This window comes from Aulonocara stuartgranti (assembly GCF_965226115.1).
Source record: "Aulonocara stuartgranti genome assembly, chromosome: 7".
NCBI classification, from domain to species: domain Eukaryota; kingdom Metazoa; phylum Chordata; class Actinopteri; order Cichliformes; family Cichlidae; genus Aulonocara; species Aulonocara stuartgranti.
The window spans coordinates 20,488,586-20,514,438 of NC_138945.1; the positions used below are offsets into that span (position 1 = coordinate 20,488,586).

Genomic DNA, 25,853 nt, shown 5'->3' on the forward strand with positions numbered 1-25,853 from the left:
CCAATAGTCTCGGTCCAACTCATCTATTTTTGAGATGTGGTGCAATGGGAAATTTGCATCACGGACACGCACTTTTCTTCAGATATTGAAGCTCATCTTCTGATAGACAGGACATTATTTACAGTTGGACCACCTTTTAGGCACACTAGGAGGTTGCTCAGGACAGGCTGCCCTGGGTTTCTTCCTGCTAAAAGGGAGTTTTTCCTTCACAATGTTGCCAATTCTTTCCTCAAAAAGGGTCGTTCAACAGTCGAGGTTTTCTCTGTGTTATTTTAAGGTCTCTACCTTACAATAATGAAGCACCTTGAGGTGATTGTTGTTGTGATTTGGTGCTATATAAATAAAATGTAATTGATTATTCACTAAAAACATCTGCTGCAACTGTATGATGCTATCATTTCAACATGGATTACAATTTCTAGATTCTCAAGTAATTAAGACAAGTCTGAAGGCAAAATGGGGTGAAATAAAAGTTAAAAGAAAAACAATATCACGAAGGTTTACAGTTAAAACTTTATAACATTAGGAGAACAGAGACATACTACATTAGGTGCACCTACCTAAAGTGACTGAACTGATGAACACTAATTAGGTGTTATTTTATTTACAGCCGCGTGGTGGCAGCAAAGCTCAAAACGCTCAGTAGCTCCGGAGCGCGTGTTTGCGCACGTGCATTTGCCTGCGCGCTCTAAAGTGTTGAATGAGTTTAGGGTTTTGCCAGTCAATGTTCAACATTTAACCGAGGAGACACTATTTACAAGAGGTTTACCTCGGTGCACAAACTACTTCTACTTTAATTAAAACACATTTTGGAGAATTAAAAGACTTTAAATTAGTCTTAAAACGTAACTTCTTTAATTATAGAAGCAGCGGAAGTTAAAGTGAGTTCAGGTCCTGCAGTGGCACATCAAGAATGAGCAGCGGTTATACACCGACAAGCGCTGGGTGAGTGGGTGGGTTTCTCTGCGCTCCACTGTGTGTTGGTGTGTGTGTGTGTGTGGCGTGTGTGTGTGTGTGTGTGTGTGAAGTTGCGGCAGTGAGGAGATTACCCCTAAAAGTGCGGACTGTCAACAGACGCCAGGTGACCGGACCGAGGAGATGCTGCTAAAACACAACGGGAGTCTTCTTCTGCTCACCGTCACCTGCATGTGCTTCTCAGGAGGTTTGCTTTGGTCCTACCAAGAAGAGGATGCCACTGACGGGTAAAATTGTGTGTGTATGTGAACCCAAAATAACTTGAAAGGTCCTTGCAGTTTATGTGCAATGAAATTATGACTTTACTTTCGAAATGTTTCATCCGCAGTGAGAAATGCTCGGAAAATAATATTTCTACCACAAAGTACCCCTGCGTGAAGTCAACGGGAGAGGTTACGACGTGTTACAGGTACAGCAGAGACTGTCAGCGGAGTGATTTATACTTCTATGCAGTTGTGATTGTGGGAATGTTTGAGTGAAAGGGTTATAATTATAATCTGCGCCAATGCACGTAGCTCAGCATGATGTCAGATTCGGATTTGTTAATGTGACATATAAAAAGGTTTTGATTTGGTAGACAGTGGGTGCAGTTCTCTTTTTATGAAGCACTGAATGGTAAATGAAGACTGCGTAAGCTGTCACTGCCTGGGGCTAATAATAATTAAACGTCTTCTTCATTTTATCTACTGTTTATAAAAGTTATCATATCTGCGCTTGTAGGCATGTATTTATGCTCTGAAGAGTTTTCCTGTGACAGATGTGGATTCTCCACCTTATCATCCTTTGTGAATTAAAGGGATCATAGGCATACACAAGCCTTTAGACTGGCCTTGTCTGTGCTCAGAGACTGCCTCTAATTATGACAGTTCACAGGCATAGTGGACACAGCTATGCCCCGCAGCAAAACTTCTGTCAGAGGCTTTGGATTAAGTTAATCTGTCTTCACTGCGAGGGGTGCCTCACAGGCATAATAAAAAAAATACTCGTCACTACATACTTTAAAGAGATGGTCATATTAAAAATGTGTAAGAGACAGGGCAGATTTCATGTAAGCAGCCGAGTGTAATAAATGCCGTTAGTGTTCATCATGGGTGTGAGTAAGTTTTCCACAAAGCTGAATCATTTAATTAGCGGCAACTACAGACGTGCTACTGCACCGCCACCCACACAAACCTCCTTAGGGTGTTCCTTTAAGATATATGCTTGAGAATTTATTTAATTTTGGCTTGGACAGATACTAAATGCTCAAACACCACTTTGCTTGGTAATGCTCTATGTTTTGATTCGAGCTCACAATGTGGGTGTGCTGCAGCTTTGGAAGCAAAATCATACGACCTATTTAGGGAAGTAATTTCAAACATTTTGTCAGTGAGCTTGAGTTATAGAAGCCTCTATCGCTGTATGTGCTTTTGGGAAAGAACATTGAGAAGTAAAGAAATGGCAACCTTTTGGATGTCTCCTCCACATTTCACAGACTTTAGAGAGGTCCATTTTTGCATCACTTGACAAACTGCTGGCCGCGGTTCAAGCACACAGTAACATCCTGTTTGATCTCCAAATCTCAAACACACTCTTAACATAACGATGTTGGTTTACGGTTATTGGCTGCAGCCACAGTTGTTTCCCACAATGTTTACTTAAAGAAGAAAAGTTGTTTTAGCTAAGAGCCAAGATAATGCGTCCTGGGTGCATTTCAGGTCGCATGCACAGTGTGAGCTGATAACTGTCTGTCAGCCAAAAATGGTCAGATAGCAAAGTTCATTGTAGTCATCATAGGAAAGAGGATAGAATAGCTGAATGGGGATGTATAAACACAATCTCATGTTCAGTACATCCACACGAAGGAATTACTAACCACTCGCATCTCATTTGCTGAATAAGATGAGTTGCACTGTCCAAGGTTCTTGTTTAACATCATTAACAGACTACTTAATCCTGCTCAGTCTGCTTTCCCTGTCATGTCTGCTGATGACTGTGAAGAATTTATAAGTTTTCTTAGCTGGCAAGATTAGGGGCATCGGGTTTTAGCTCAAGTCTGGATTCTTTCAACCTGTCCCGTTGCCCAAGTTTAATCTGATTTCCACGACAGCTCACTGATATATTCTCACACATGTACAATTCGTCCTGCCCAGCTGACGTTATCATTTACATATTTATTCAAGAAGTCCAGTCTGCAGTAGCATGGTGGTGTGGTCGTTAGCAAGCAAGAAGGTCCTGGGTTTGAATTTAGCCTTGGGTCTTTCTTTGTGGAGTCTGCATGTTTGACACAGGTCTGTGTGGGTTCCTCTGGGTACTCAAGGTTCCTCTCAAAGACATGCATAGGGTTGGGTTAATTGTTCAATCTAAATTGACTGGAGGCGTGACGGGTTGTCTGTCTTTGCGTGTTAGCCCTGTGACAGATTGATGACCTGTCCAGAGCGTACCCTGCCTCTTGTCAGCTGGGATATGCTCCAGCCCCTTCTGACCTTGAATTCGATAAGCGGAAGGAAATGGATGGATGGTTCTGCCTGTCATTTACTGCTGCCTTCTCTTTATTATAAATCAGACCCTTTCATCTCGCTGCACACCAGATTAGTTTAAAACACTCAGCATCTTCCCTCTGCTTAAAGAAACCTCCCTAGATCTCAGTGTTTTAGATAACATTTTACAGGCCCATTTATTAACTGCTAATCGTTTCTAGAAGGCTTGAGAATACTGTCGCTCATCAGCACCTTCAGCTGGTTAAAGGAAATGGTATCGTTGACAAATTCCAATCAAAACCACACTACTGAAACAGCTTTACTGGAAGTTGCTAATGATATTCTGATGCACTTGGATAAAGGTGGTGTCAGTTTTTGACATCGCCGCTTTTCTTGCTGCCCTTCACTGGTTTTCAGTGAAATTCAGAAATAAATTTAAAAAAAAAGTATTAATAACATATAAAGCCCTACATGGCTTGGCCCCTGTGTGTATATGAGCGCTACTGAGACCTTATTCCAGTAATTGGCCTCTCCAATCGCCTGATCAGTCTCTTAACTGTTCCACACTCTTATTTTAAAACCAGAGGTGGTCATGCTTTTCAGGTTGTAGCTCCTGAACTTTGGAACAGCCTTCCTCAGCCTATCAGGTCGGCTAAATCAGTCGTGTGTTTGAAATGACTGCTGAAAACTAATTTGTATAGGTTAGCCTATCCTTACACTTTCTCCCATTACTTTAAACATGGTATACACCTAAGGAATATGGATGGAAGTATTTATGTTAAATGAATGTGTGACTGTAGCTGGAATATGTATGCTTATCTTTAATGTGTGGTTTTATTCAAACTGTGGAGCACTTTGTCACTGCGTCTTTTAAAAAATGCTAGAATATAATGCTAGAGAGTTATTATTATTAGGAAAAAAGACTAGAGTGATTGGCATTTGATAGCATGAACCTGCATGCTGCATTTTTCTCAAAATACAGTCGCAGAGTGCTATTATGCCTTGGCATGAATGAGACATTCTTCAAAGGGAACCAAGCACCATTTAAGTTGGCAGGATTCAGCTGCCAAAGGAAAATAAAGGCTTATGGCATTCATTACGCACTCTGTAGAGTATCAGTGTGTCTGCACATCTCGGAACATTTTGTTGGTTTGCTAAACACTGTTGAAAGAGCTGTTTATGTAAAAGGTGTTGCTAGATGGGCATCAGTACCACAGAAATTTACAGTCCACAAGGCTGTGAGCAGAGGTGTTGCAGAAGTTACAAAGAAGTAGTGTGTATGACTAGCTTTTAGTCAACGTGATATGCTTTCAATGAAGATTTTTTTCAGGGCAGTCATCACAATATATTTTTTGAAGCTATTGTATTACTTTAATTTGCATTTTACAGTGAATTTTTTACCAGAAAGAAAAATAGACCTATTTTTCCTCATGCAGTGGCACTGTATGCACAACACTGATGCACCACTGATCATACTGAGAAAACAGGACCAGAGGAGAATTGGTACCAGGGCTCATTTGTCTCTGCACATATATCTCTCAGTTTCGCTTCTGGTCTGATCTTCTCTCACTTTCTGTTTGAGTTGTTTCACATTAAGATTTCAATATTATGGGTTGTACTGAATTAGGATTCTGCATTTCTAGTCATAGCGTTTGATATGCTTGGCTCATACTAAAGCTAAGGCAGGAAAAGCTGTGTAGAGTTGCATTTGAATAAAAAATACATAGGATTGCAACATAAAAGCCTTACAAAATAACAGACAAGGGTTTGATTAACATGATACATTGAGCTTTGTGTTTGTTTGGCAGCATCTTCTGCCTGTTGTGTTGTTACATTGTAACACCCAGAATTTATGTCATAATTGTTGCCAGTAGCAGGGTTTATGTTGACAAAGTTTTTTGTTTCTTTTAGCAGTGCTGTTTTCTGTTATACTGTATTTTTTATGAAACCACAGTTGTTGACGCTCAAACATCAATTCTCCTAAATTAGGTCATTTTTCTTTTTGTGGCTTAGCTTGAGCTGAGCTTGATTTCTGATTTATTGGAACACTGCATGGAGTATTATCAAGCAACGTGCTTTATTTGAATCAGTGTTACAAATTTAAAGGCCTTCCAGTTCTTGCTGAGCAGTTGAAAATAATGTCTTGTGAGACATAGTCATTGGAAAAATACACTCGATGGTCACGTTATTGTGTGCATCTGCTCAACTGCTTGTTAATGCATATATCTAATCAGCCAATCACATGGAAGCAACTCAGTGCATTTAGACCTGTAGTCACAGTTAAGACAACGTACTGTTTTCTCTAGAGTTTACAGAGAATGGTCTGAAATTATCCAAGGAGCAGCAGATCTGTGCAAAATACCTTAATGATGCCAGAGGTCAAAGTAGAATAGCCAGACTGCTTCGAGCTAACAGGAAGGCAACAATACCTCCAATAATCATGTCACAACACAGATATGCAGAAAAGCATCTCTGAAGCAGCAGCAGAAGACCACACTCCCATCAGTGTATGTCTTCTCTCAGAAAACTGAGGTCACAGTTCACACAGCCTCTCCAGAATTCAACAACAATTTCTGCAGCAACATTCAGATGGTAAGACCAGAATTTGGTATAAACAACATGAATGGATGGATCAATCCTACCTTGTGTCACCTGTTCAGGAACCTAGTTGTGTTGTTATAGTGCCGGGGATATTTTCTTGAGCATCATTTAAAGACCACAACATACTTGATAATTTCCTGATGACCATGTCCATCGCTTTATGACCACAGCATAACAATCTTCTGATGGCTGCTTGCCAACAGGATAACACACTATGTCACAAAGTGCAGATCATCTCAAACTGGTTTCTTGAACATGGCACTGAGTTTACTGTACTCAAATGCCCTACACAGTCACCAGATCTCAGTTTAACAGAGCAGCTTTGGAATGTTGCAAAATGGGAGAGTTGCATCATGGATGTGCAGCAACTATGAGGCTGGATCAATATTTCTGAGGGATGTTTTCAAAACTTATTGAATATGGACGATGAAGAATTAAAGCAGTTCTGAAGGCAAGTATCGGCAACACGTACTTAATAAGTGCCCAGTAGATGTATACTTTACAGAAGCTCTTAGTGAGTATAACTTTTGAGCTTGCACTATTTTAGGCCAATTCACAAACTACAAAGGCAGGTTGTTTGATTGTTTTTGTACCGTGTATTCATACGTTTATTCAGGTTGTAGATGTTTTTCCATACTGAAGTGTGAGTTCTCTGACAATCCAAGAAGAGAGCCAGGTCCAGTATGTAAAACATCATAGGATTGAGACACATTAATAATCTTTGTTTATAACTTTTCTTAGGGTGACAAGAAGGTACAAGAAACAGTTATAACATTGGCTTGATTTATTGTCTATATGATGTCAACCCTGCCTAGCCTGCAAAGGAAATGCTTCTCTGGAGAAGAAGCAGAACACAGGCAGTGCGATTTTAGTTCCACTATACAGCTGTAACAGTTACATATAATTGATGTGGGGCATGTGTAATTGTTGCTTTGTTATTTTTCCAAACAATTCTGGTGGTACTTAGCAGTTTGTGTTCCCTCTACCTTTTCTTCCTTTTTGTAGTCGTTAACTTTGGAAGTCCGGGGAAACTCTGCCTTACACAGCAATAAAACTGAGTCTACCCCCCCCCCCCAAGTGGGACATCATAGTCATGACATATGCACTTGGCTGATCCAAACAGCGCTGTTTGTGTCCTATAAATGTCCAGTCATTTATTTCCAGTTAACTTCTCTGGATTCTTTTGGTTGCATTTCCTGTAAGTATCAATTACTCCTTGTATTTTAGTGAATCACGAAATGCACAAATGTGCCAACAGGAATGAGAAGCATTGTCTACTCACTACACCATAAATCAGTTCCTGATTTATGCTGTAATTCCAAGTCATATTCGGGCACAGCTGGGGGTGCTGCTCAGCTCCAGTGAAGTGATCACTTCAGCCTGATTATTCAGCTTGGCCAAAAGACCTTAAGTCTCCCTTGTTTCCTTTGGTTTTAAATCTGTTTTTCACATCATATTTAAATCTATTCTGCACCTTGGAATAATCCTCGCACTTGGACTTCTGTTCCGTCTCCCAATTCAAATAGCTTTCAACACAAGAAATACATTTTGCAGGGCATTGTTTCCATACTGTTGTCCCTCCAATGATCCATGAAGGATATATTGCAGCACAGTTTAGCAGACCCTAGTAAAATGATGTTTTGTTCTTCTGGGCTACTATGGTTCTTATGATGTTGTAAATGTTTTGGACTGAAAAACAGAATGAACCTAGATTTATAGACAACATATGTGTAGTGTCATTCAGGAAATTTCCATGATGGAAAAAAATGTGACTCAGAAAAGCCCCCGTGTTAGGATATTACTAAATGAAAGTCAACTGAGCCGCAGGCAAACATTCACTATTGTAAACTATTTGATTGGGTAGAGCCCTTTGGATATATGTCTTTACTTCAATTTTCCAACAGTTGAATGTCTTTGCATACCGGTCTTCTATCTGTAACAACACATTGATACAATATAATGAGGCATTAATTGCACAGTGATTATTCTGAGACTAAGGAATGAACATCCGGCGATGGAAAACTGATGAATAAGACAGAAAAAAAGTAGGCTAGCTGAGAATCATTACACCTAGTTTTGGGTTGTCTCTCTATTACCTACAAACCCATCCATCGTATACTATGTGGGACTAATCAAGTCTTCCTACTCGTTTATGGATACCAGAAACTAAAGAGAAGTCCAAGTAAAAGGATTTTGGAAGATAAATTCCAGAAACTGGAGAACTGTAGCACACAACCACATCTTGTTTTGTTGTTATTCTATTTTTTTTCTCCATTTGTTCCAAAAGAGGCGCGTTATAAATTATTAAAGCAGAAACACAAAACAGTTTTAGGTTTGGCGTAAATATTATATATTTAAGCCAAATATTTTTAGGCATGACAACATAATAAGCTATTTGTCTTTGAACAAAAACAAAAATGCATTACAATAAATTGAGTCGTATGCTTCATATCTCACATCTGCTTCATGAATATGAAGCAGATGTGAGGAAGCAGTTTAGGAGTCTGAATGCTCGGAAAGCTCCCGGCCCAGACGGTGTGTCTCCTGCCACCCTCAGACACTGTGCAAACGAGCTGGCCCCAGTGTTTTCTGGCATCTTCAACTCCTCACTGCAGGCATGTCATGTGCCTGCCTGCTTCAAGTCCTCTACCATAATCCCTGTCCCCAAGAAACCTAGGATCACTGGACTAAATGACTACAGACCCGTGGCTCTGACATCTGTGGTCATGAAGTCATTTGAGCGCCTAGTTCTCTCCCATCTCAAGACCCTCACGGCCCCCCTCCTGGACCCCCTGCAGTTTGCATATAGAGCCAACAGGTCTGTAGACGACGCCATCAACATGGCCCTACACTTCATCCTGCAGCATCTGGACTCCCCAGGAACCTACGCCAGGATCCTGTTTGTGGACTTCAGCTCTGCCTTCAACACCATCCTTCCAGACCATCTCCGAGGCAAGCTTTCCCAGATGAATGTGCCTGATCCCATCTGCCGGTGGATCACTGACTTCCTGACGGACAGGAAGCAGCACGTGAGGCTGGGAAAGAATGTCTCGGACTCCCGGACCATCAGCACCGGCTCCCCTCAGGGCTGTGTTCTTTCTCCTCTGCTCTTCTCCCTGTACACCAACTGCTGCACCTCCACCCACCAGTCTGTCAAGCTAATCAAGTTCGCAGATGACACCACCGTCATTGGGCTCATCTCTGACGGGGATGAGTCTGCCTACAGGAGGGAGGTTGAACGTCTGGTGTCTTGGTGCAGCCACAACAACCTGGTGCTGAATGCCCAGAAGACAGTGGAGATTATTGTGGACTTCAGGAAGCACACAGCCCCACTCCCCCCCATCATCCTGACTGACACCCCCATCACCTCTGTGGACTCATTCCGCTTCCTGGGTACCACCATCACCCAGGACCTGAAGTGGGAGCCCACCATCACCTCCGTCATCAAGAAAGCCCAGCAGAGGATGTACTTCCTGAGGCAGCTGAAGAAATTCAACCTGCCAACACGGACGATGATGCAATTCTACACTGCAATCATCGAGTCCATCCTCACCTCCTCCATCACCGTGTGGTACGCTGGAGCCACTATCAGGGACAAACAGAGACTGCAGCGTGTTGTGCGCTCTGCTGAGAAGGTGATTGGCTGCAGACTCCCATCTCTGCAGGACCTGTACACCTCCAGGACTCTGCGGCGTGCAGCCCGGATCTCAGCTGACCCTTCTCACCCTGGACACAGTCTGTTTGACCTGCTGCCCTCAGGCAGGAGGCTCCGGTCCATTCGCACCAGAACCTCTCGCCACAAGAACAGTTTCTTCCCCTCTGCTGTTGGACACATGAACAATAACCACATGACTGTCCCCGCCACTAACACATGACCCTACGCTGTGTCACTGCATCATTTCATGTCTGGCACTGATCACCACCTGCACTCATGTATATATCTTTCTACATAGCACTCATAATTCTTACTCTCATGTATATATGTTTGGCACTGATCACCACCTGCACTCATGTATATATCTTTCTACGTAGCACTCATAATTCTTATTCTCATGTATATATCTCATGTATATCTCATGCACATATCTTTCTTTCTACATAGCACTTTAATTCTTATTGTCTGCACTGAAGCACCGCAGCAATTTCCTAATGTTGTAAACCTCAACATCTGGCAATAAACCCATTCTGATTCTGATTCTGATTCTGATGAGGAAAGAGCATGAAACACGTCCAAGCTGTTTCTCATCAGCACTGGCAGTGAAACCAGTAGATGCAAAACTATAGATAAGATGGTTCAAAATGATTTCAATAATTTCAGATGCTTGAAATTATTTACCTTAACCAGCTCCATATTGTCATATTTTGATACTAAGGTAAGAGAAAAGAGGAAGTTAGAAGAACAACCTATATTAAGTCAGTGGGTAACACGTGATTTATTTAAGTTAACAAGCCAGATCAACCCAACAGATTTCAGTTTCACACAGTGCACAATCAGTGAAATTTTACTTGCATGTTTTCAATTAAATAATATCAGAAAGTTAGGGGAACAAGTTGTAATTTCAAGTTGATGAAAACTCTAAAAATATACCACCATCAATAAAGTGGAAAGCTGAGAGAGAATCATTTAAAACATTGTATTACCTCAACTACAACTCAAATACCCATTTTACAGTGTAAAATGGGTATTTGACCACAAGCTCTGGTATTAAAATGTCATAAACCCTTGCCTTTAAAAAGTACTGAATATATGATCTCTATGACTGACATAGTCATGAGAGTGTGGTTAGATATATTCCATAATAATAAACCAAATGCCTGAAATGATGCATAATGTCCTGTCAGAGAAAAAGATATCAACATCTGCTTTGTATCAGGAGCCAGAAAGTGGGTATGAAGCCTGTTAAGTGTAGCAGACTGCTTTAATGCACACTATGTTGTGAATTCTTGTTTGCTTTTTTTTGCTCTCCAGTGACAGCTCCCACACTGTTGAACATTAAAAAGATGTTAAGAGGAGGAGGAAGTCAGCTGCCCAGTTAAGCTCCTAGTCTATCTCATTTAAACCCTGCTTTATATTAAGTGAAATCAAATGAATGATTAGTAACTATAACTTTTTATTTATTTTTTTGTTTCTGGGGTCGACTGTTTGAATGCTGGATCTTTGTGAGCCAATAATTTGTTGTCTGATTCAGTGAGGCGGTAGAAATAAATTATCATTTATTTCCTAATTTATTTCAATCAAAGCTCCAAAAACCAACAAACTGTACTCCAGAATTAAGTATAAGCAGCTGAACTGGTACCTTTGCTAGCTATACAATAACTTCAAAAACTGAAACTGAAAATTTTTTATTCCAGCATAAACATGATTTACTTAGTGATGGTTAAGACTTTGTTTTGGTTTGAGTAGATCTGCAAAGGCAGAAGACCTTTATTTGAAATTGTTACACAATAACCACTTGGTTTAAGTCGGGGCTTGTTTGTGATTGTGGTTTGAATTTGTTTCTTGGTGGTTGTAGAGGGCATGGATATAAAAAACGAGTAAAAAATATTTTTGGTTTTTAGGTATGGTCACTTCGGGGGAAAAAATGTAATTGTAAAAATTAAAAAAATCTTAATTAAACTGATGTATTTTCAGATTTACTTAATGCACTTTAAAAACACAGTTGCAACTTTTATTAGATTAACAAGCTTGAAACGGAGCTTGCCAATGATAACAAAAAAAATAGCACAGTCATAACACTACAAGTTGTGGTAAACCCAACGCACTTTTGATTCCTGATACGGAACAGAAAATTAGGTCTTGGCTGGCGAAATAAATTGTGTTGTTGATGTATAAAATAAGTTCTAATTTATACCGGTAATTTGCTGGAAAAGTCTCTCTTTTCCAGCAAATTACCTTCTCACCAAGTCTGACAGCACATTCATGGCCCATGATTTCTTTTCTTGTAGGTTGCATGGAAGTCCTAGAAATGATCCAGAATATCCAATCTGTACATATTCCTTCATAGCCACTCTTATAAGCTGGTTGTCTATTATTTAGACTCAACAACAGGAATCGTCAAAACGTGATGTTCCCTGTTACAAACACATTCTTTTATGATTTTATAACATTACAGCTTTCAAAGTTTACAATAGTGCCAGTTCTTCTTCTTTTCAGAATAAATAATTTCAATTTTGCCAGATGTTGTACAAAGTTAAAAGTGTACCCGGTAGGTTGTTGTGTGCATGGCTCTGTTGCCTGGTCTTTTTGCTCATCTACAGCTATGATGAATTATCTCCTTGTGTGCATGTCCCACTTTGGTAAATACATTACTCTTGAAAAGGAGGGATTAGGTGCACCTGCATGGACTTTTCTGTGCGTATAGACCTAATTGTAAATCCATCATTGTTTATTCAACTATGCTCATTACTTAGTTCTCTTTTGAACTGAAACAAATCTTTTTTCTGTTGTGGGCCAGAAGAGCCAATGCTGCTAATCTTATTCAGTTTTAACATAATGATTTGAGTAGAGAAATATATCATATAACCTCCTCACACTGCCCCCGCTCACCATTATTTTTATCCAGCTGTGCGACCTGCGTCAGGTATAGAGAAGCGGTGTTAATGCACATTTGTACATCTATATAAGGTCATCACGAAACTACAACATTACATGAGGACAAGTTCATCATTCAGTCCTTCAGATGACAATGTCTGCAAAGTGAATATCCAGAACGCCTCTCTTCTCTTCAATTATAAATCATGGTTTCCACCCCTTGGAGGAACTGAAGCATAATGGTTAAAAAAACATAATGATTTGGGAAATCATAAAAGTAGGTTTTGGTGTAGACATCATCAAACTGACGTCATAAGAAGCTCATTGGTCATTTGTCAGAGATAAATTACCTTGATGTTTGTTGTTTTGAAGAAAGGCTTTTCCCTATTAAGAGTAATTTTCATTGAAATAATCCTCTTTTGGAAAAAGAGTTCTTTAAAATTCTTGGTTTGATATTAAAAATCAAAGCCAAAAAAATACATAAAAAAAACAATATTGTTCAGTTTCCCAGACATGGATTAAGGCTGGTTAGAGACTAAAAATGATTTTCAATCCATGTCTGAGAAACTGGCTAGATGTGTTGCGTGGGACTCTATGCCACTGATTTTAAGACACACTTTCACATGGGATACAGGATGATGTCAGACAAACTATATCCATATAGTTTAAACGAGATTTAAAAAATGTGCAGGCTAAGAAATCCTCTACACTAATAACCCCAACAGAGAATGTTTCTAACAGCAACATTCAGGTAATCGTACACTTTTCTCAGAAAAAATAAAAAATGCAACATATCAACAGCAATTAGTTCTGTGTCTCTAAAATTCAATATGATCTTGCTTTGGAGTTTATTCAAATCCATTTTATCTTTTATTTAGATAGTAAAGCTGAGAGTAAGAGCAGAGAGGATGAAACATGCAGTAAATGGCCTTGAGGCAGATTCAAACCCGGGCCTCTACAATAGCCTTACTGCACATAGTTTGCATGGTCAACCCAGTAACTTATACTTGTGCCCTGTTCACTCTCATTCACTCTGTTCACACATTGCCTGACTGAGCTGAGGCAGGTTTATAGTGGACGGCCAAATATTAAGAGTTTTTCACATATAGACAGTACCTGGGCAGGACACTCACATATATGAATGATCGTCCAAAATGCGTTAACATTTTTATTGGTGTCACCCCTCCAGTCCCAACCACAATCACTTTATTAGTGGAAAATCTCCTTATTGTGAAAGTTCAGTCACTGCTAATCAGCCAGCCCTGGTCTTTCCTGTTTCATGTTTTCGCTGCTGACTAACTTGGTGGCCTTGTTCCTGTTGTGGTGGTCCTTTTCATCATTCAGCAGCTTCCCAAGGAAGAATCTTGCACTGCGATTGTTATTCAATAATAATAATGGATTGGATTTATATAGCGCTTTTCAAGGCACCCAAAGCGCTTTACAATGCCACTATTCATTCACTCACTGGTGGAGGCAAGCTACGGTTGTAGCCACAGCTGCCCTGGGGCAGACTGACAGAAGCAAGGCTGCCATGTCGCGCCATCGGCCCCTCTGGCCAACACCAGTAGGGTAAAGTGTCTTGCCCAAGGACACAACGACCAGGACAGAGAGCCCGGGGATCGAACCGGCAACCTTCCGGTTACAGATACGCTTCCCAACCCCCTGAGCCACGGTCGCTCACGGGGTTTCTTAGCTGCTTTCTTAGCCATATTTTGTTGCAGACACAGACATTGCTGTTATACTTCTTTGAAGTCCTCTTCAAGTCCGTTGCCTGGGTACATACACAGTTGGTTAAATTCTAATGCTTACCATCCAATAACAAAATTTACGTCACTGGGACCCTAGTGGAAACGCGGAGACGTAAAGTATAGAAGTATGTTCAGCAAGTTGGAGGGCCACTCTAACCAGGACCTCCAGGGTACTTTTATTTATGGAGAAGAAACTCGATTTAGAAGGACATGTAGGTGCGTGTGTCTACCTCAACCACAAAGTGGTAAAAAAGAAAGAAAGAAATCTGTAGCATGTCCTGCTTGCTTTGTGAGGTTTCCTCACTTTAACATTATTGGCGCATGTTTTTAGCATACGAACTAGAGGACAGGTCTTTTCACTCATGTCACCATAGTTATGTGCCTTGACTCGTACTGCTCCCATTGGACCCTGCATAACTTTATTGTTTGTAGATGACTCATGTTTAATCATCTGGTGTTTCAAAGTAGATAATGCTAGTGTGCTGTATCATCATTGCTGGGGATCATTGAATAAATCTGCCGTGGATAACCTGATATTCGTAGGTTGTATCCTGTCCCTCTTGTTGCTGATTCTATCACTGCATTTGCTTTGAACCTACTTCCCTATTCGTAGGGCCCCCTTGTGACCTACACAGCCTATCTGTTCTGTTGGCTTGTCCTCGTCATTCAAGGAATTTTAATACATATTTACTTAAATACAATTGTCTGAATGCTTATTTTCCAAAACCCAGTAAATGTATTTTGTGCATCAATTTTTTCCACCAATGTTATCATTACCTCTACTTTATTTTGTTTCTCTGTCCCATGCAAGTATTATAGATATGTATTTGTATTTAATAGCTCACCCTAGGGTAAGCAGCTTAGTGATGCGCCTTATACGGTAAAGGAAGTGTCCCGGTCCCGTTCCTTAGCGCTTAGGTAGATACAGTCATGTGTAAGTTATCATAGTGATTGCAGGGGAGGACATGTTAGTGTTAAGGAGCATTCTTTAGTGACAGATGTAAAGCACCAGCAATAACAAACATCCTTTCTCCTCTCCTTTGTCTTCAGCACATAACACCAAACTGTTATATCAGTATTATAGATTATGTGTTGATTCAGTTGCTGTTGATATAAAAAATGTCATGTGCTAAAGGTTCAAATCAGCATTCATGACACATGATCTTTAAATACACTTGGAATTAGGAGGCTCCCTTTATTAGTTCATTGCCTTTGTTCTCTTATTTTCTTTCTTTGAATAATTAGAAACATGCTTTCCCGATTCTGATCAGACTTATTTCAACATTTACAGCATTACTGGACAGATTGTAATTTGATTTGGTTCCTTACATGCATTTTCCATTTGAAAGAAAACTGTAACACAAAACATGCCTCACCCGAAAGTTCAAATAATTTAAAATGTGTCCTTAAGCCTGTAGACTTTTTATTTTTATTTTATTTTGCTGAATAGTTCAACAACAGCATGTGGAGCATTTTCACTTCTTTTAAAGACTTAAACACTATAGCAGTTATTGGAGAGCGTGTCAAAGCATATGGAGGACACTTAAATTTGATTGCTCTCATCAGTATTTCTTATGTACTGGCTGATTATCTTTTTGAATATCTCCCTTTTTCTTGCTTGAATAAATCAGGTGTTAAAGAATGCATTTTGCACAGGTTTTTTCTAAATGATAATCCATTCTACATGTAATGACCTGTCAGCTGATCTTTAAGACTTTTGTGTGTGGTCTGTTTTCACATTCAGCCTAATTTTGCAAATCACAGGCACTTTTTTCCTCCTCTAAAACACGTATCAGCCATTTTTTGCTCGACATTTTGGTTTCTTTAAAGCCTGCTCTTGTTTCTCTTGGCTGATGCTCATTCGTGCATCTGGCTCATTCCGCAGAGAACCGAAGTGTGGTCACGCTTTGGTCACGCTGTGGTTTTGCTTTGGTTAAGGGATGTGGTGATAAGTACACCTCATGCTGTGGCTTTTCTGCCCCATTTCTTGGCTCGAGTTTTACTCAGTATGTTATTTTAAAATACCCCGATGTTGTTTATAAAAATTACACTGTAGCACACTATACATTAAAACGATGTTTGTATACCTATTACAGTGAAACAGGAACTTCTTGACAAGCTCATCACATAATTAAAGTAGTTTGAATGTTTCACCTTGATGTCCTTTTTGATCATTTGTTATTTGTCGTTAGACCACTTGAAGCTGCAATTTCTTCTGCCATTAGTGGAAATAATATGCAACTAATTTGTCAGTCCTGAAGGACAGCAGCTCGACACCACCTCAGTAAAAACACACATCCATACCAGTCATTTTAAATTGTAAACAGCTGCAACGCGCGATGTTAATAACACATTTTGGAAGAGGGACCTCAGGTTTTGTGGTTTTCGACAGATGTTTCCCCTTCCATTGAGAATTTTTTTCATTTGTTACTGAATTTCAATATTTGTAAGTCAGATGTCATTTATTTTAACGATAATCATCACTGCCGCCGCCGTCAGTGGCTCAGTCCCTTTCTGCAGACTTTATTACACTAGTTTTGGAGCTACATAATACCAGCCCGCCTAAATTTGCTGTCCTTTATCGTTGTCCTCATCTTACCTTCTTCTCCCCATAAATGTGCATTTTATTTGCACATTTACACGCAGCGCCCAGCAATAATCAGAACATGAGTAAGCCATTGTTGGCTAATTTCTATGTGCAGTCGCTGGAAGGAAAATTCCGTTTCACTGCAACATAAAAATAACACAAACACCAGAAAGCCTCGAGCGGGCTAACCTCACATTCCTCACATCTCCATTTGATTACTCTTTTCTTGTCATGAACATATGCTGAAAGCAGAAAAAAATACAGTAACTACTTAGCACCTACACGTAATAGTCAGTAGCTGTTTTCACACTGCAGCGCTGTGGCTGAGGAGCACATGAGAAGAAACATCTGAGGAAGTTGGACCAGGCACGATTTTTAACGTTGATCGCTCCCTAGAACAACGTTTGCGTGATGACTGAGTGTGTTTTCCAGTGATATGAGACTAGCACAGGTACAGTAGTAATTCTTTTCGTGCTTTCTGGCTGCACTATCGAGGCAGCACCCTGAGAGAAAAGACAAGTTTGGATAGTCCCACTTCCCCCTAACTTTTTTCGGGAGTTTTTGAAAACGGGCAATAGTACAAGTTGTTCCAGGGCAAACGCTTGTAGTCCTGTGTTTGTATAAGAGCACGTGGCAAAAAACGCAAGACACCCAAAAAATGGATTACAGTTGTTAAAAAGCAAAACAAATTAAATAAATAATAATTAAATAATTTAGGTATAACAGTTTTTTGAAGTAATTGCTAATGTCATGATGTTTAGTAGTTATGTAGAACCATGTGATATATTGCTCTGGCTTCATATAATCAGTCACAGATCCATTGATTTAGATGTGTATTGTATTCATTTTTGAAGAACGTCATTCTAAAACCGACGCCGGAGTAATTTAATGGTGGCGTCAACACACAGTTTGTTTATCAGAGCAGCTTCTGCACTATGTTTACATGTTTATCAGCCCTATCTGCAGCACACTGTGCAGAGTTAGCATTACAGGGAAGACGATGTTGCTTCAGAGTCAAGTTATGTTTTCACGTTTGATCTTTTTTTCTGGTAATTTTTTACTGGGTTTCGATTTTAGTAAAACATCTAGAGTTTCCTAGCACCACAAACATCTTTCATCATCATTTGCGGACACTGTTGTTTACGTTCACTCAGTCCTACTCACTGCAAACTATCTTTCGAGTGCGGTCCAATTGAATTGACTTCAGCACATTAGCATCATTTGGAAGTGTAACCCAGCAGTGGTACAACATTTCATGGAACTATACAGAGTAATTGTATTTTTCAGTGTAAACCAAAGTTTATTAGAGCTACACTAGAAGCATGACTGTAAATACATGTAAATATGTGCTGGAATTCAGCATTTATTTATTAGCCAAACTCATACAGCAATTCGGTACTTATCATCTGAAAGATCCATTCTACCCTTTTGAGTTTAGAGGAATGTATTTGTATTTCTATTAATAGTTTGTTGTTGTTTTTTTGTATGAGGTGAAGGTTCTGCAGTATTACTGAGAGAGACAGAGAAAATCTGCTTTATACATCACCATTTTTATCCAACTATATTAGCATTCAAAAGCAAAAATTCAGACACATTTTGATATCGGTTGACCTTTCAGGAGCTTAGTTCTTTAAAACAGTTTTTTCTTTAGATAAGTTTTTCATCTTGTTATGGCATCATTTACGTAGAATGGCTTTTTTGCAGTGCAGAGTTTGTTTTTCAGCAGATTTTTCCTCACAGTTAAAGTAATGAGCTGTTAAATCTGTGAATAATAGCATAGGAATTAAATGACTATCATTCCCCGCAAGATTCTTTTAGCATTTCCCTGAAGTGAAAGTTGCATGCTTCCACAGAAATATCTGTGTTTGAAGGGGATTCGTAATACCTGGCCTCTGTCCATCAGAATGGTTTGAGTTAGAAACACATGGAGGTGTAATCAGGTTTACTGTAACAGGCCGCAGATAGCCACACTCGCTATAATTTCCTGAGGTGTCACTTTTACTAGCTCATGTAATTGAAATGTTTCTCAGCTCGATTTCATCGTGTTGTGTTTTGAATTATTTAAACATTTTTAAGATGTGATCACAGTTCAGTTTAATTTGTCTGAGAGAAAGACACCGCTTTGGAAAAGCTACAGAGAGAGTAAAGAGCTTGGGCTGACTCTGTTACAGCCAGCTGGTGGCTTAGCTGAGCTTAGTGTTTTGTTGCGTGAGTCTTGTTCAAAAAAAAAGATGTTGGATTATTTTGCAGATGCCAGCACAGCGGGATGACTGTACGTAGTCGCTATAACTGTTGACAGCAGATAGATCCACAGAGAGAAGTTCTTATTTCAAGTGAACCTTTACAGCCAAACAAAAGCAGTCAATGAACAGCTGTATCTTATTCCTAGTATGGCTGCATGACAGGCAGAGCACTTGTTTATTGTTTGTTAATTCAGGATGTTATGCAGTTACTAAAAGAGACTCTTACAGAGGAGAAGAATACAATGAATTGTTTTAAGGTTATTCTAATGTTTAAGAAACATGCGTGTTTGCTTTGTAGCAGACAGTGAGATAAGAAGATCAGTACTACTCTAACAGATGCACTAAATGAAGTTGGAGCCAGGGGGCCGTTAGCTTACTCGGTTTAAAATCTGTTTGGAAATAGGGGAGAACAGCCTGGCTGTGTGTGACTGGGGGCTTTTTCTCTCTTGTATTTTTGCTAATTAAACATGCCAAACAAGTTTTTTTTACATGTTTCCAGTCAGTGAAAACTAAGAGGCTGCTGGCTATAGCTTCATGTTCGTACAGACTTCAAAGATGTCTCACTCTTCATTTATTCGCACATAGATAAATAAGTGCACTTGTCAAAATGTTGAAAGTTTCCTCTAACCACAATGAAACACTTTCATGTAATTAAAAGCAACATATTCTGCTGCTACACAGAGCTCTGGAAGCAGATTTTCGCATTTTTCCTTCATTTACTAAGCCTCTCTGTTACCAGCGTGTCACAAGAGAGCATATGAAAACAAAAGGGCAAAAATTAAGCTGTTTGAAATAAGTGCCATGAAATTGAGCAATACATTTGCACAAATCCAATCCAGAGAGACCTTAGCTGTGTACCAGATCTGTGCGACTGTAACAGGCTGTGAGCAACGAGTTCAGACAGTTAACATACCATGCTAGTGATCAAATGAGGCATCATTTTTATTTGAGCAGATATACAGTATGTGCGAATACACTCAGTGGACACTTAATTCGTTAAACCTAGCAAGTACTGGGTTGAATTGGCTGGTGAGTCTAATCTAAACAGTTTTTATTTTCCCGGTTGAATTGATGTTCAGACCTGCTCTTACTTATCCTCCAAGTTTCAGCCTTCACAGTCTCTGTATGCGGCTTGCTCCCTTCTTTTCTGTAGCATTAGGATTTAGCTTCCCATAAAACAAGTGAAATTATTATTTCTGAGTCTTGGATATGCTTGAGGTTTTAATACCATTCCCTTTCAAGCTCTGGATTAGGCCGTTCCCAGTAAGCGCAGGACATCGCACTCAAGCTTACTTAATGCAGTGTTTTTATATGACATCATGCAATTTGCAGTGAAGATCCAAACATAGCGCTTCTTGTATAATACATAACACAGCTCTTTTGTGATACTTAAGCTCATATTTAGAGTTTTGCAGATTCCAGAGGGTTGATTGTGTGCCACATTGTTATAAAAAAGGTTTTAGCCAAAACACATAATTTGATGAAAAGCCAAGGCTGAGTGTCTGGGCGTCTGTTCGGATGCTCTTTTGCATTGCCCTGATACCTGCTCTTCCAGGTGAATCTTTAAACCCGAATTGTTAGGGAAATTTTAAAGTGAACTCTTTTGTTAGGCTATAGGTGTGTCAGCAGAAAACAGTGCAGTGGCCAATAATTTTCTGCACATCTGTCACCCTAGTATAGTCCAGACATGGTTAATTTATTTTTCTTGTAACCTTGAACAGCTGAGTTGTTCTTGGATGCCACAGTCTATGCAATGTCAACTTAGACTACACAGTGGGTTTAGAGGTTATCATGCTCCAACTGCTGTTGGTAATAACCTCCTTCTACCAGACATATATCAGCTAGTGGAAAAACACATTTTCCAAGCTCAGTTACCTTTTATGGTGTTTCCAAACAGTTGCCTTTAATTACATTATAATAAGTGATAATAATTGGAGATAGCTGAAGCTGAAGTAAGAGCAACAGACGCAAAGAAAGAATGTTAAGATCCCCTGCTCGCTGCTACAGAGAAAATTATGGTCTGCAACCATCTGATTATTTCATTCTGAGTGTATTATTTTTAGCAGAAAGAATGACCTTTCCAAGAGTCTTTTGTTTTCTCAGTGGGAGGTTTGGAAAACACAAAGGTATCCAGGCATTTGGAAGATGCACTCCGTAGTTTGTTTTTTATGTGTTCCTGTGAAATCATTTTCATCAGGGAGAATTTTCCCCCCTTTTTTGGATACAGCACTGGCAGACGGAACTGTCTCTCTTAATGTTCTTTAGTTTTGTCTGGCTGTAACGCGTTGGCTGAACCTTAGCCACTGTTTGTCTTGACAGCTATTGCATGTTTGCAGAAATAAGACACATTGTGACATGCCGGAGTTTTATTTCTAAATGACATAATCTAAATGAAGCTCAGAAACACACGTCCAAACCAGGAGACCTTAAAAAACTGGTTTATATTACACCGTGATGTCCCTGAAGCTGCAGAGAGAGTCTTATGTCTTTATCTGTGCGCCTGTGTCTGCGTGGCTGAATTTGTCTGCATTTGTAACTATAATCTGTGATGACTACATGAAGGGAGCAGGCCTCGGTTGACCTGAGGTTTCACTTCATTTTGAGGCAATATCTGGTATTACTGTTGTTTTTTTCCTTGTTTCTTCATCAATGGGAGGGAATTTTTTTGGAATATTTTGAAGGGAGTGGCTGTTTTCGTTAAAATATTTGGAGAAAGCTAGATACACAGAGATTCCAGAGAATCCTAGACATAATAAAATGCTCCAACCTTCCCAGCAATATACAAATATGGAAAACATCCGCAAGAGTTTTTCAGGACCTACGTATATGCCATCTCTCTTTCTTCTAACTGTTCTGCGAAACTTAAATGAAAAACACACTGAATCGTGATATAACATCCAGGAAGTGTCTGCAGCACACAAGAGCCCAAACAGCTGCTAAGCTAAACCTTTGCCATAAAAATGAAGCTCGAGTGTAAAGGTCGAACATCTGAGCACACACATTGAATGTTTCTGGCTTAAAGAGGACTCTATCCCCTTGTCCTCTGTTTCCTTCCTCGAAGGACAGATATTTATACCAAGAGTTTGCTCATAAATGCACATAACAAAGCTCAAGTACTGTCAGCTTGATCCAAAGAAATGTGACCCATTACTGCTCCAGTTCTGACCCTCACACATTTCTTAGAGTTTACCTCAGTAACATTAATATTAACAAAAGATGTCATTCATAACATTCATGTCACTACCTCTGACTGCTAATTTGTGAGAATTATTACTCTTGTCATGTCACAATCATTCACTCAAGTCTGGTTTTCTTCAAGATAAGGGTTAAACACTTGGACAAGTTCCTCACTTTGGTGTCTTTGCAGAACACTTCAACAACCCCTACACTTACTGTTAAATTAGTGCTCACTGGAAACTTCTTATTATAGCTTATTTTTAAAGCATCTGATAGCTGAGTGAGGGAGTGATGATATCGGCTAGAGCTTGAAAATTCTGCTAAACAGCAGAGGATCCTGCAGTAAAGGTGAAAGTGAGCTGTTAATGAACGGCATGGAATACTAAGCATGTAATATGTCTGCAGAACAGTTGCTTTGTGAACATTTCAGAGGTCTGTGTTTGGGATCTAGATTAGAAACTGGCGGCTGCAGGAGAATATTTCTGAAAGAACTGCAAGAGGAAGCTCTTGCGGTCCAAACATGAGACTGAAAGACTGAAAAAGAATTTGGGCAGAGGTACTGTTGATGAGGAAACGTCTGATTTAACAGATGGTTTTGTGCAACCACGCAAAGTCCTGTGTTGCAGGTTTTCCACAACAATCAGTTGACTAAAGCTCACACCAGATTCATTGCAGTATAAACAGGAGGTCCTGTTGTATTTACACTAGCATCTCACGACACATAGCACGTTCATGCAGACTGTGAGGAGAATAGACGGTGCTGATGGCGGTGATGTGGTGCAATGAAACAAGTAAAAAGTGAAGAGAATTCAAAGAAACTAGAAATTGAAAGGACTGTGCCAAAGTGCCAAAGAGTGAGGTAAAAGGAGAAAAAATGGAAAAATGTCTGCGATCCAGAGAGAATAAATAGTCTGAAGGTTCAGTTAGCGTGGCAAATTATCAGAGGCCTTTGAGACTGATCATCAGATACGGACTCAGCGGGCTGGGGAAAGTTATTGTCAGAATAACCAGCATATCAGCTATTCTTTGGCAGCCACTCACGTTCACTCCATTTAATTTTCCCTCTTTAGTTGTCAGGGACCATATACAAAAAACATTAATCTCCTAAGGAAAACGATGCATTGTACCAGATTTAACTTAATTTAACAGTCCCTGGGCAGGTCAAATAACAAATAGAAATACATGAAAACACAACATCGATGAACAAATTACACTAACCTATGTAGTTTACCTTACCTATGTACACTACCTTCACAGATGTCAAATTACACGTGTAAATAATATATACATATTCAACTGGTCAATGTGTGAAAGATCTGAAAAGAGTGGAAATATAAACAATCAATAAAGTCTGTTTTGTTTTGTGTTTCGTGTTGAGTTCAGACCTGAAATTCTGCCTTTTTTTAGATAATTTTAGTTTCTAATGTAGAAACTGTAGATCGGTGTTTTATCACCAAATGTTTTCAAAGTACAGAGAGTCTCTGGAAGGTCAGGGTGTAAGGTAACCTTACTCACAATCAGACTCACAACCCACATCCACAGTCATAATATTTTTATTCTACTCTGAAGCTTTGCCTAAAAATCTAAACTAATTAGGAAGAACCTCATAGAACAAACCATAGCTGCATCAGAAGTCCGTCAAATGGGGTAGATGATGAAATAAGTTTTGTTGTGGATGGTTATATGCATTTGTATATTAATGATATGTTTCTGTTAGCGTGTTCTTTTGTTTTTATGATTGTAGCCATCCTTTTATTTATTTATGAGTCATTTGTAAAAGCTCCACTATTGAAAATGTCATCAGTGTCTTCAGTTTGTTTGTTTTGTCTCTTCAAGCTACCGAGACTTTAATTAATATAAACACAAGTCCAAGAAAAACAGAAAATCCTGGTAGTCATTATATGGTCATAACGGTGGTTTCGTTTATGTCCCACTCTTTTTAGCACGATCAGGCTAATCTGAGTACAGAAGCTGCATCCTCTTCACTTTAAGAAACCTCTTCTCTTGTGAGGAATGCAGAATCACTGGCAGCAATGTTAGACAAATAAGCCTCCATGGAGCAGAGTGCATGTGTTGTCTCACAGCTGTGTGTTTGTGTGTGAGTGTGTTACCATTCAGTTTGCTATTTTTCCTTTTTTGTAAAGCGATGATCGATTTATTTTTCGAACTTCTTGCTGTATCCAAATGTTGACGTTGATGCTTCTGTGTGCTGTGGTGAATTAGTGTGTCACAAGGCACTGCCAGGCCAAGCTGGGTGCACCGTGTTGGTTCAGGGAAGGGCTTCTGTTTATAAGGTAATTAGAGTGCTTATGGTTCACCTCGGGTAACTGAGGTCAGACTAGTTTATGTCTAGATTTCAGGGGCCCCCCTGTAAGAAGATATGCATTACTAGCACATTTAAATAACCTTGTGGTGAAGAAAAAGGCACAGGTGACAAAACAAACAGGCTGTGTGTTGTCCTGATCACTCTGAATAAGTGCAGGTTTTCACAGTCTAGTGTGTGTGAAATCAAGTGTCAGTCACAACATGCGGGCATTGTGCGTGTGCAGGCCTGTGACTCCCTGATATTCTTGTAGAAAAGTGGCATGAATGCACCTGGGAAATCTTTCTCCCTTGTTCTTTCACTCATGAATATGAATGAAATCCACATGTGTTTCAAATTTGTTTGCCGATTTGCATGAAGCACATGAGCGAACGGCAGGCTTGCAGGGGAGAGAAGCTGTTGTTGCGAAAAGTTCCAAGGCTCTGTGCGTCAAAACTCGGCGGGGTTTTGTTTTGTGTGCTGAATCATAAAGTGCTTTGTGGTTAAGTGGCCGTGCACAAACTCCTTAATAGTTGTTGTTGGTAAGAGAGCAAAGAAGCATTCATGTCGTGATCCCTGACTCTCCCCAAGTGTGGAGCGTGATTAGGATAAGAGCATTTTCTGCTATTAAACAGTGTTAGAGGAGCAGAGGTAAATTGCTAAATAGTTTTTGGTGAATCAGGAGTTGTCTTGGTACATGCTGCATTTATAACAGTTAAGGTATCCGTCATCACACTTAATCCCAGCACTTCAGCGCTTCAGTGTTACACTTGTGTAGACTACAAACACTAGCTACAACCCTAACCACTACACAATGTAGGAATTTGACAGAAATGAGCAGTAATATCAACACAGTGCATTCGTTTTTGAGCATGTACTTCACTATATGGCATGTACATTTTTTGTTGTCATGTATTATCCATTTATCTCTGAGGACTTCCATTAAGGAGTTGTGGCAGATTTTTCACAATCAGGAAATAAATCATGTGGATAGTTTGAGGGTATTTTATAGCCTTAGTGCACCAACCTTAAACCCAAGCATCTATCATCCCATGTCTTTACAAAGCATGTTGTTTTAACTTTTAGACAGGTCATGTCTTTACCATCACCCTTTATCTCTTAGTTTTTGTGTCCACACATGTCAAAATACAAATGTTTAACCAAGTGGTGTCATAATAAATCAGTAATTTACATTTAGCCAATTTGTAAAAATGGAAAATGTCAGATAA

General features: G+C 39.6%; 1 protein-coding gene across 5 annotated transcripts in view; it reads left to right on the forward strand.

Moving 5' to 3' along the window:
- Positions 1–670: 670 nt before the first annotated feature.
- Positions 671–25,853, forward strand: part of ccbe1 (collagen and calcium binding EGF domains 1) — a 48,613-nt gene continuing 23,430 nt past the window's right edge. For 2 of the 5 annotated variants that reach the window (XM_082541549.1, XM_082541553.1), the window contains exons 1-3: positions 671–945; positions 1,075–1,202; positions 1,304–1,384. In XM_082541549.1, coding sequence (XP_082397675.1) covers positions 1,099–1,202; positions 1,304–1,384 — 185 coding nt within the window. In that variant the 5' untranslated portion in view covers positions 671–945; positions 1,075–1,098. Of the gene's footprint in view, positions 954–1,074; positions 1,203–1,303; positions 1,385–25,853 lie in introns of all 5 variants that reach the window. The other 3 variants (XM_082541551.1, XM_082541552.1, XM_082541550.1) reach the window with 3 other exon arrangements.